The sequence below is a fragment of the Astyanax mexicanus genome, chromosome 25 (genome assembly GCF_023375975.1).
Source record: "Astyanax mexicanus isolate ESR-SI-001 chromosome 25, AstMex3_surface, whole genome shotgun sequence".
Lineage (NCBI taxonomy): Eukaryota > Metazoa > Chordata > Actinopteri > Characiformes > Acestrorhamphidae > Astyanax > Astyanax mexicanus.
Window position 1 is genome coordinate 23,127,220 of NC_064432.1, and position 11,937 is coordinate 23,139,156.

The 11,937-nt window shown below is 37.3% G+C and overlaps 1 protein-coding gene across 1 annotated transcript; it reads left to right on the plus strand.

The window, feature by feature from the left end:
- Window positions 1–5,253: 5,253 nt before the first annotated feature.
- Window positions 5,254–10,978, plus strand: LOC111190632 (C-type lectin domain family 4 member M-like). Its single transcript, XM_049472389.1, has 6 exons — window positions 5,254–5,428; window positions 6,890–6,988; window positions 9,026–9,931; window positions 10,398–10,531; window positions 10,616–10,716; window positions 10,828–10,978. The coding sequence occupies exons 1-6, from the start codon at window positions 5,320–5,322 to the stop codon at window positions 10,976–10,978; spliced, it is 1,500 nt and encodes a 499-aa protein (XP_049328346.1). The 5' UTR covers window positions 5,254–5,319.
- The last annotated feature ends 959 nt before the right edge of the window (window positions 10,979–11,937 follow it).

Here is an 11,937-nt window from a genome sequence, read left to right on the forward strand (position 1 = left end):
GGTGGAACGAAATTGTGATCTCACGATCCAGTTTTACACCCAAAGAGCTGTTATTAATAGGTATATAGATAAAAAAGAATACAATAAAAGAAATAGAATATACAAAATAGATAGATAAATACCCCAAAAGAATAAAAAAAATAAATAGAGAAAAATAAATAGAGAGAATAGAGCAGAGAGTTCAATCAGAGTAAATCTTACTGTGTTTGTGTAAGAGCTGCTCCAGAGCTGAGCAGCTTCTGCTCACCAGAGGGAGACAGCTGATGGCCTCTGGAGACAATCAAGATTAATCAGCATCACCTGCATTTAAAAGAGGGGAAACACAGAGCAAAATGAGTTGTGTCTTTGTGTGTGTGTGTGTGTGTGTGTGAGTGTGTGAGAGAGCAGCCAGTGGCTGTTATCTCTTCTCTTTTCAAGTTTTGGGTTTCTAAAACCTCATTTCTTTTCTCTCTTTCAAAACAAGCAAAAAAGTGGAGAGGAAGGTAATGTCTTTCTCTTCTCTGCTTTCTTTTTCATTTGTTAAGACAGCTTCCCCCTGGAATCCTCCCCCCCCCACAACAAATAAGACACAGTATTAGACTTTTTTACTCTAGACAGCACACCGTCATAATTTATTGAAAGAATGGAACCTAGAGGGCACAAAAGCAGCCAATAGGGCACCTTGTTACGCTGGATGTGTTCAGACTGCAGTCAAATAAGATTTTTTTATGAAATCAGATCTGCAGAACCTTTGCTGCCAGAGTTGCTGACTTAGAAAATAAAAATATAAATAAAATATACCCAACTTGCTCTCTCTTCCTGTGGTGATTATTTCCCTGAGACCTTTTTTAATCTCGACCTTCCCCATGTCTTGATTTCACAATGAATCAGAAGTTCTGAAATTGGATTTTGAGGGTAAATCTGGATCATAGTAGTTTTGATTCCTCTCAAGGTGATTTTCCAATGGCATGGTGCTGGTGCTGGTGCCAGGTTTCTGAATGGTTCTTTGCTTTCCACAAAATTACAGGTTCTGAGCCAGAAAAGGGCGGGGCGTTAAAGCGTCTCTGGGGCAAACCTCACCGCCATACTCAGCTAAGAGCAGCAGAAGCAGCTAAATGAATAAAAATGAATCAACAGTGCGTCACTGAGGAGAGCAGCACAAGTTTTAAAAGAAGCTCGGGTTCCGCCATGTTTTTAAATCCTCTCCACCCAGATCGAGAAGTACGAGTAGGGAAACACAGCCTTGGTCGGCCGCTATAAGTAGATTGTTTGTTATTCTAACTAAAGCTGTCTCAGTGCTATGATAAGGCCTAAATCCAGATTGAAATTTTTCATAGATATGGTTTCTTTGCAGGTAAGAGCAAAGTTGTTGGGCCACAGCTTTTTCTAAAATCTTAGCATCATGGTATGAGGTTGTACGAGTTCTGCTAACAAAGGGGAACAAAGGGGAACTGAATGCTGACATGCACTGGGACTTTCTGAAGCAGTGCATAATTCCTCACTTCGGAGACTGGGATGTGATGTCATAATGGAGTGGAGTTCTTGTAAGCTTCATGCCCAAAAGAGTTAAATAATGACATTTTGGGCATAATTTTGAACATCTGTGAGATGTATCCGTATGTGCTGCCAGCTATATAAATGGCTGTGTTATTTTCACAAGTTAATCTATATTACTATTCAAGCTGCACACAGGCAACTCTGAAGTTATGTCCAAGTTTCTTTCCTACAGTGTTGTCCAATGAAACAATAAAATATTTGCAGGAATTTGAGGGGTGAACTCACTTTTCATGTGTGTATGTATGTATGTATGTATGTATGTGTGTGTGTGTACGTGTGTGTGTACAGTGCCTTGCAAAAGTATTCACCCCCTTGGATTATTTCCCTATTTTACTACATTACAACCTGTATGTATTTTTTTTTATCTGAATTGAATGTGATGCATCTGCACAAAATAGTCTACGTTTTAGAAGTGAAATGAGAAAAAAATATATATGTATATAAAGAAAATATGAAAATAAAAAACTGAAAATTGGCATGTGCATATGTATTCACCCCCTTTGTTATGAAGCCCCTAAAAAGTTCTGGTGCAACCAATTACCTTCAGAAGTCACATGCTTAGTGAAATGAAGGCCACCTGTGTGCAATCTAAGTGTCACATGATGTGTCAGTATATTCACACCTTTTCTGAAAGGCCCCAGAGGCTGCAACACCATTAAGCTAACCAAACAACACCATGAAGACCAAGGAGCTCTCCAAGCAAGTCAGGGATAAAGTTGTAGAGAAGTATAAGTCAGGGTTGGGTTATAAAAACATATCCAAATCTCTGATGATCCCCCGGAGCAACATCAAATCCATCATCATCAAATGGAAAGAACATGGTACCACAACAAACCTGCCAAGAGAGGGCCGCCCACCAGAACTCTCAGCCGGTCAGGGAGGGCATTAATCAGAGAGGCAGCACAGAGACCAAAGGTAACCCTGAAGGAGCTGCAGAGTTCCCAAGCAGAGACTGGAGTATCTGTTCATATGACCACAATAAGCCGTACACTCCATAGAGTTGGGCTTTATGGAAGAGTGGCCAGAAAAAAAACCTTTACTTACAGGCAAAAATAGGAAGGCTCGTTTCGAGTTTGCAAAAAGGCATGTGGGAGACTCCCAAACTGTATGGAGGAAGGTACTGTGGTCAGATGAGACCAAAATTGAACTTTTTGGCCACCAAGGAAAACGCTATGTCTGGCGCAAACCCAACACATCTCATCACCCCAAGAACACCATCCATTTTTCAGCAGCGGGGACTGGAAAACTGGTCCGAGTCGAGGGGAAGATGGATGGTGCTAAATACAGGGATATTCTTGAGCAAAACCTGTTTGCGTCTGTCAGTGATTTGAGACTAGGGCGGAGATTTACCTTCCAACAGGACAATGACCCAAAGCATACTGCTAAAGCAACACTTGAGTGGTTCAAGAGGAAACGTGTAAACACATTGGAATGGCCTAGTCAAAGCCCAGACCTTAATCCAATTGAGAATCTGTGGTCAGACTTGAAGATTGCTGTTCACCAATGGAAACCATCTAACTTGAAGGAGCTGGAGCAGTTTTGCCATGAGGAATGGGCAAAAATTCCAGTGGCAAGATGTGGCAAGCTCATAGAGACTTATCCAAAGCGACTTGCAGCTGTAATTGCTGCAAAAGGTGGCTCTACAAAGTACTGACTTACGGGGGTGAATAGTTATGCACACTGATGTTTTCAGTTATTTTGTCCTATTTGTTGTTTGCTTCACAATAAAAAAAAAAGTTAAATGTTGAAAGTTGTATGTATGGTCTGTAAATTAAATGATGCAGACCCTCAAATATTCCCTTTGAATTCCAGGTTGTGAGGTAACAAAATGTGAAACATGTAAAGGGGGGTGAATACTTTCGCAAGGCACTGTATGTATGTACACACACACAATGGATTTTGGACAGAATGAACTTGAATCTGACAAAATTACAGTGGCTTGCAAAAGTAATCGACCCTCTTGAACTTTTCAACCTTTTACCACATTTCAGGCTTTAAACTTAAAGATATGAAATTATTTTTTTTTTGTGAAGAATCAACAACTGACTTTCATTTGATTTTCCATTTTCATAGCATTTTTATTTATTATTACTTTTGTCAAACTCAAGTTATTTCTTAGACTATTGAGTGGTACCAACAATTCATTTACAATTTCATTTATTATTATTAAGGGAAAAAAATCTATTCAAATCAATCTGGCCCTGTTGTGTCACACTCGGAGGCAACAACTGCAGTCAAGCTTTACTGATAACTGACAACTAGTCTTTCACAACTCTGTGGAGGAAATTTGGCAGAGTCGTCTTTACAGAATTGTTTTAATTCAAAAACATTGGACTGTTTCTGAGAACGTTCTTTTTAATTGTGTAAATGGTTTTAGATATGTTAGTGTGAGGCAACATATTGGGCATTTCACACTAATGAGGAAGTGAAAAACGCTTTCTGTCGCACTATTAGTCTCCATTACTCTTTTTCACAGTATTTTCTCATGAATTATACATTCTAGAGAACACCAGGCATTGATTTTTGTCAAGGCTTTAATATAATTAAAGCAGCTATACTAATTTTTTTTATTCATTCATTTATTTTTATTCATTTTTTAAATGAGTAAAATAACATGTAGCTAAATATTTTTAAATGGTGTAAATCTTTTGGCCGGGTTGTAAATATCCAGAGAATAAATAAAGCCCTATATTAAATAAATGAAGCTCTATATTGTTTAAACTGTTTGATTAACAGCGTACATCCTGCCTACTAGCTGGTGAACACGCCTGCCAGCCACTCATCAGCTGCTACACCGGTGGTGACGGGGAGCGATTCTATCATTTTCGGAGTGCACACAGATATAAGACCCTCAGCTGCGGAGAGTATTACCCTGAGTTTAGTTCCGCATTCCAGCTCTTCAGGTGTGGCTCATACTAAAGTTAAAGTGTGAGAGGCTGAAACACTCACTGCGCACACAGAGCACAATGATGGTGATCAGCAGGAGAACACACAGCAGCCCCAAACACACTGCAGCCAGTCTGGAGCCTCTGCCTCCTGTTCTGATACCTACAGACAAATACATTTATTTTAGTAAATACTCAGATTATCCTAAGCAGCCATACATTACAAATACTGAACTATGTGAGACACAAGGAACGTCTTTGCTCTCAGAAATGATAGGCTACAATATAGTGAGATCTGTGAGCCATACTGTGCACACTATAAGGAACACTTTATTGGGGCAAGTATTGGTACTTCTTAAATCAAAGATATTAAAATTATACAGAGGGAGTTTATCCTGCTTCTGGCATGTCCATGTACTCAGTTTTTCCAATTAATTTCTTCTACAAACATTTTCCAAAATCCTCAGGTCTGTGCTTCTATTAACATCATTCTGAACTCAGAATTTAAAAGCTCAGTTCTAACTACAGTCTGCAATCAGACTTTGACTCATTATAACAGTTATTTTTTTTGTGTATGTGTATTTATCTATTCTATTTTTATTGTATTCTTTTATTTTGTTATCTTTTTTTTTATCTATATCTATTTTAACAACACCATCTTGGGTGTAAACTGGATCACAATTTCATTCCACCTCATGTACCACATGTGATGCGAATGATAATAAAATCGCCTTCAATCCTTGAATAGGGTGGGATGATCTAATCTGTAATACAGACCTCCTTTAAATACAAAGCCAAAAAAGAAGCTACACATCACATGACCATGACGGCCACTGTTAACTGACTTTCTGAAAGAGAAGCTGTAGTTTCCATTCTGCATCCAACCGCTGTTAAGAAAATGAAGCATTCTAAGAAATGTGGAGATTCTGAGAGCATCGCCTATAGTAACTTTGATATGATTGAAGTGAATGACAGCACCTACCTGGACAAGGCAGACCAAACACAAGGTAATTATCAACTTACAATATACTGTAGGTACGTACATATAAATTCATAGATATTTACTTTAGGAGAAAACAAAAAACAACTTTCAACATTAAATGGCAGTGTAAAAAATATCTAATTACAGGTCACACTGGAGCATTTCAATCGGTCCATTCATCATGAAATTCTGAAAAAAGGAATTTGTTTTTTTGTGACAAATACAGTAGTGTGCAGTGTGCACATTTTTTAGACACCCATTTAAATCAAAATAAAAAGCTGCTTTTCTGGGTAGATTATTTACTCAATAAAACAGTATAGATATAAATAACAACTAAATAAAAAGTAGTGGTTGTACATTGTGTACACTGTGTTTATTAAAACATCTCAATCTCTGCTCATGAGAGTCCAGTATTATTTATAGCTATCATCCATAATGTAAACTGTACTGTATAAAAGATTTAGGCACTTAATCGAAGTTTGTTTGGTATCAGACCTCTCACGGATCTCTGCATTGGTTCTTATGGCATCTAAGTGTGATTACTATAGAAACACCAGTTGAAATGAAATGCACCAATGGTGAACACTAACCAGAGTTTACACTCTAAATTGTGCTTGTGTGAAATTGGCTTCAGGCTCTGCTGCTGATGGTAAACCAGATAGTGTAAGACACAGACACACATTGTAATAGAAAATCCACATAAAAGAATACCTGACTACCTGTTAATTACTACATTTTTAAGCAGCAATTAAGAATTTCCCATGTTTTTTACTGTACTGTTTTAACCCTCTGGATTCTGAAGCCTGTCAAAAAGCATTTTCTACAGCACTTTACATCATTTATTTTATATTATTGCTGTTGTAAACATTTGGTATCATATTATGTTATGCCTTTTTATAGCCTAGTCAAGGCACTATTGCCTATTAATTGTTTTATTACTACTTTATTAAGCATTAATTAAAATAAGTAAATCCTATGAAGCTTGTAAATAGTTTGGAAAACAAAAAACATTATTATTATTATTATTATATTATTGCTGTTGTAAACATTTTGGTATCATATTATGTTATGCCTTTCAAGTCAAGGCACTATTGCCTATTAATTGTTTTATTACTATGAAGCTTGTAAATAGTTTGGAACATTTTTAGAAATAAAAAACTGAATACACAGACATGCAAAAAGCAGGATGAACTCTCTCTGCATAATTTTAATATCCTTGATTTCAGAAGTACCAATACATCAACAGGTGCCCAAATACAATTTTTCCTATAGTGCATGTGTGTGCGCGTACTTCCCAGTGCATTATCTGTGAAGGATGGCTGCTTAATATACACATTTTAACATTTTAGCTCTGCTATTGCACAGGCAGCACAGGCAGCAGTGTTATGTAGAATATCTGCACTCTTCTCATTTTCAGTGGCAAATCTACACTGTAAAAATTCAACTCAAGAAAAGTTGTTTAATCTGAGTATTTATTTGTCTGTAGGTATCAGAGCAGGAGGCAGACGCTCCAGACTGGCTGCAGTGTGTTTGGGGCTGCTGTGTGTTCTTCTGCTGATCACCATCATTGTGATCTGTGTGCGCAGTGAGTGTTTCAGCCTCTCACACACAAACTTTAGAAGAACTCAGATAACCCCCTGTAGCTGGGGGGGGGGGGGGGTATTATCCTGTGTGCACACTGCAAATAACACTGCAAGGAGCCACTTGCATGTGCACACAGGGAGGTATTTACATTACATTACATTACATTACATTACATTTGGCAGACGCTTTTGTCCAAAGCGACTTACAATAGTTGAGTACAATGTAAAATAAGTTTAAAGGTAAAACATCTTTGGATAGGGATAAAAGGAGGACAAAGGGGAATAATAGGATAGAGGAGTGAAGGAGAGGAAGAAGGAAATGAGGATAATTTTATATTTAATATTTAATGCTTACACAGCAAATTTCTGGAGTTAGAAAATCTGGAGTTAAACAAAAATGTGTGAAAGTGTTAAACTGTGTGAGTTTATTCTCCAACTTAAACTACAAGTTGAGTTGAGGGAAACTCTTTGGTGGTGTATCAAAGTATTTCAGAGTTTATTCTACGGTGTTGAGGAGCGTCTTTAATGTGTGTGTCCCCAATCCCAGCTTACCATCATTGTGAAGTCTTGCCCAGCAGGGCTCCTGACATAGGGTGTTTCATGATATTTTAAACAAAGTGACATGTGATAAAGTGCTGGCAATGCACTAAAAACTGCGATGAAGGATTAAAGTTACCATGTAATGAAAAATATACACTGGTATACACTTGTTGAGTATTAAAATTGTTATTGTAATCAGTAATTATGTTTTTAGTTGTAATTTTTACTCCTAAATGTTCCAGGGTCATAAAATATTTTTGCATTATTTGTTAACACGGCAAAGGATTTTTTGGTAAAATTAACTGCTGCTGACTGCCAGCACACTGCTTTACATGAAATGTGACTGTGTTAAATAAAAAAAAAAAGAAAAACAATAGAAATTTCTGGGTCATATTTTAATAGTTTTGTATAATCACCTTACAATTAATAATGACAACTATTTAGTTTGAACTCAAATAAATGAAGTCTCTTTTACATAAAATTTGATATTTCCATGACTGCTTCTTTTCTATCAGCTTCTGGCACATTTGCATACTAAGTGTGCCCCCCAGTTTCTCTGGGGACAGAAGCATTAGAAATATTTATAGTAAGTTAAGAAGTTAGAAAATAAATCTATTTGGTGTCATTGAGGACAGTTCTACAAAGGAACATTTTAAATGTTTACTAAATTATACAATGGGAGCAGTAGCATTAGTTAAAACAGAGAACTCTGTGACTATTAAAAGTAAAGATATTTTCTTTAGAGAAGATACAGGTGATGCAGTGAAGGAAGAATTAGACGTCTGACAGATAAAGTGAAGAAAGTCACCACTAAATAATAGGGTATAAATGCAAGTTTATTTAAACACCACATTTACAAAATTCTTATATATGTTCTTATGTACTACTATTTGATATTTAACATTGAAAAATGTATTTCACATCCATGAAATACATATTTTATGAGCCCTAAATGTATTTAAGTATATTACAACAGTAAAAACTGTGAGAAAGCTGCAAAATTCTATAGGGTATTAGAATACAATACAAAATGATAAATACAAATGTATGAAATATGAATATGCCCTGTAGTGAAAACAGGACACATGCTTATTTTATACAGTATTTTGTACAGTATGATTATTTGTTTACATATTCAGGGAAAATAGATATATAGAATGGCTAGATTATTTTCTGTACCCTATTAAACACACTAACCCTGAAAAGTTACATTATATAGTTTATTAATTGATTTCAATAAAAAAAGATTGGTGCCCATTACCAAAGTTACTAGGCCATCCAATTTGTGGTGTTAATATGTTCCTTTTAGTAATAAAACCAACTATAATGGTTATTATGGTCATTATTATTATTGTTGTTAATTCAACATGAATGGTGTCTTCACTACAACACTGTACATGTTTAATCTAGGTATAAACAATGTATTGAAGCTCGTAACCTGGTCACTCTTCTGTAGTTGTGTTGTGTTTAGTTGAGGAATATGTGTTTTGTCTGTACAGGCGTTAGAGAAAAAGAAGCTATGGACCAAACCATCTCCTCTCTGAGTGAAAACTGCACTGCAGAGAGAGAGACCCTCTTATCCAGCATCACAACCCTGACTGAAGAAAGGGATCAGCTAAAGAACAGCTACAAGGACCTGAGTGAAGAAAAAGATCAGCTAAAGAAGAGCAACAAGGACCTGACTGAAGAAAGAGATCAGCTAACAAAGAGCAACAAGGACCTGAGTGAAGAAAGAGATCAGCTAACAAAGAGCAACAAGGACCTGAGTGAAGAAAGAGATCAGCTAACAAAGAGCAACAAGGACCTGAGTGAAGAAAGAGATCAGCTAAAGATCAGCAACAAGGACCTGACTGAAGAAAGAGATCAGCTAAAGAACAGCAACAAGGACCTGACTGAAGAAAGAGATCAGCTAAAGAACAGCAACAAGGACCTGACTGAAGAAAGAGATCAGCTAAAGAACAGCAACAAGGACCTGACTGAAGAAAGAGATCAGCTAAAGAACAGCAACAAGGACCTGACTGAAGAAAGAGATCAGCTAAAGAACAGCAACAAGGACCTGACTGAAGAAAGAGATCAGCTAAAGAACAGCAACAAGGACCTGACTGAAGAAAGAGATCAGCTAAAGAACAGCAACAAGAACCTGACTGAAGAAAGAGATCAGCTAAAGAACAGCAACAAGGACCTGACTGAAGAAAGAGATCAGCTAAAGAACAGCAACAAGGACCTGACTGAAGAAAGAGATCAGCTAAAGAACAGCAACAAGAACCTGACTGAAGAAAGAGATCAGCTAAAGAACAGCAACAAGAACCTGACTGAAGAAAGAGATCAGCTAAAGAACAGTTGCCAAAACCTGATTGAGCAGAAAAAAAAAGACCAGCAGAAAAATCCTATACACATTTTAAATGGTAAGGAACAAAGTTTTACTGTTTATGCCAAAAGCTTTTATTAAATCTTCACAATTAAACAAAAGGAAATTCAGTGTGTTTCATTCAGAGGTGAAACAATAGAAGGGTAAAGAGACAGTAGGTATTCACTGCATTAGAATTTTGCCTTATATTATTGGCTAGTAGTGAAAAAATGCATGAGGGATTGTGGGACAGCGGGAGGAGCAGCAAAAAATGTTTGCTGCATCCCTAATGTGTACTGCCCATTGAAGCCCTATACAGACAGGGATTAGTTTCACCTGGGAAAGTGGTGTAAAGTAATATTATTAAAGGACATTAAGAAATTTATTAGCATAAACAACTGAAATGGGAGTGGCTACCTGATTTACACACTGTGGACGGTGGAAGGTTTTGATAATAAGAGGGTTGATGATTTACTACAAACATTCAGGTATAATCAATATCACTAAAACATGACTTTTCTTAGATCTGGCATCCTGGAAGAAGTTTGGAAGCAGTCACTACTACATCTCTACTGAGGCGAAGACTTGGGATAAGGCCAGGCAGAACTGCAGAGAGAGAGGAGCAGACCTGGTGATCATAAACAGCAGAGAGGAACAGGTGAGAAGATAAGAGAGAAGATCCTCCCCTCTGATCTCTGATTTTAAACTCATTATTCTCATTATATTCTCTCTTCACCTCTAGGAGTTCATTAAGAGGGAAAATAAATACGTCTGGATTGGTCTGACTGACGCAGAAGAAGAAGGAGTGTGGAAGTGGGTGGATGGATCACCACTGACCACCAGGTGAGAATATTAGTATTATTAGTGTTTTATAGTCATATGAAGGGTGAATTACAAGCAATGAATTTTATATCAGTATTTAAAGCTGTGCTGCATATTGTGTTTTGATCCTAGATTCTGGAATACTGGTGAACCTAACAATTATGCTAAAGGAGAGGACTGCGCTGTTTTCAAAGATGGCACTTCTACACTGCAGACCTGGAATGACTTGCCTTGCTGCTATGAGAATCTCTGGATCTGTGAAGCTACACTTCCATCCTCCTAAGAATTTCAGTTATTTCAGCTATTTTTTGCTTTCAGCTCCTCAATTACAGCTATTATAACCAGTGGCGCAAAAAGGGGTTTGCAGCATATGTGACGCATAGGGGGGCGCTGCACTAGAGTTGGCGCCGAATCGAGGCCGGAAAATTATTTCTAGTCGGCATTTTCTGTAAGAACTGTTTGTTCATGTATGATAATACACATGGGCTTTGCCTGGCCTGGGCTTCCGGGGCATTAGCCCCAAATCAATTTCCAGTAGCCCCGAATAGTTTCACTCAGCTCAGCTGTATTATTAATGAGGAGACAGGTCACTGTCCGCTGTTAATGGAAAATCACTTAATGCTAATCATGGAGCCATGTTAAATAATAAGCCATATAAAGTTACGCCTTTCAGGAGAAACAGCCAATCAGCTTGCTGGTTTTGCAGAGCACGCCCAAGCATCCCCACCGCCTAGCTGGGAGGATTTTTGAGGGTTTTTGAGTCCTTGCACCGGATTTAAGCGCTGATGATAAAACATATCTGGATATACTGCGATTTTTCTAATAGAAAGGTAGCTGAACTAACCATGTAAACTGTGATATGTTTCTGATAGCTGGTTAAAAAAAATTGTCTCTGAATCAAAACACACAAATCAAGGTTTGAGAAAACAAAACTTTATATGTTTAACTTGCCCTGATGTACCTGATCAGCCAGTAACTGTTTCATTTTCAAATGAATACTGTGTGTTTATTAATTTAGGATTGCTCTCTCCTCTCATCAGTATCAGTTCCGGGGATCTGGTGCAGATTAATCACGAAAATTGAATTAGAATAGAAACTATTCTGTTGACCAATCAGTGCTCTTTGCCAGGACTTTTGTATTAGTTTGTTACAAAGATTAAAATGGCTTTAAATATATGCAGTTTATTGTCATTAGCTTAGTGCTCAACATGCTAGAATCCCATACAAAATTCAGATTATCAT

What these genes read in the sequence shown, in the direction of transcription:
- LOC111190632 (XM_049472389.1), top strand. Translation starts at nt 5,320, where the DNA reads ATGAAGCATTCTAAGAAATGTGGAGATTCTGAGAGCATCGCCTATAGT. An exon ending in TCCTATACACATTTTAAATG is followed by an intron (nt 9,932 to 10,397) that starts GTAAGGAACAAA and finishes GACTTTTCTTAG; the next exon opens with ATCTGGCATCCTGGAAGAAG. An exon ending in TAAACAGCAGAGAGGAACAG is followed by an intron (nt 10,532 to 10,615) that starts GTGAGAAGATAA and finishes CTTCACCTCTAG; the next exon opens with GAGTTCATTAAGAGGGAAAA.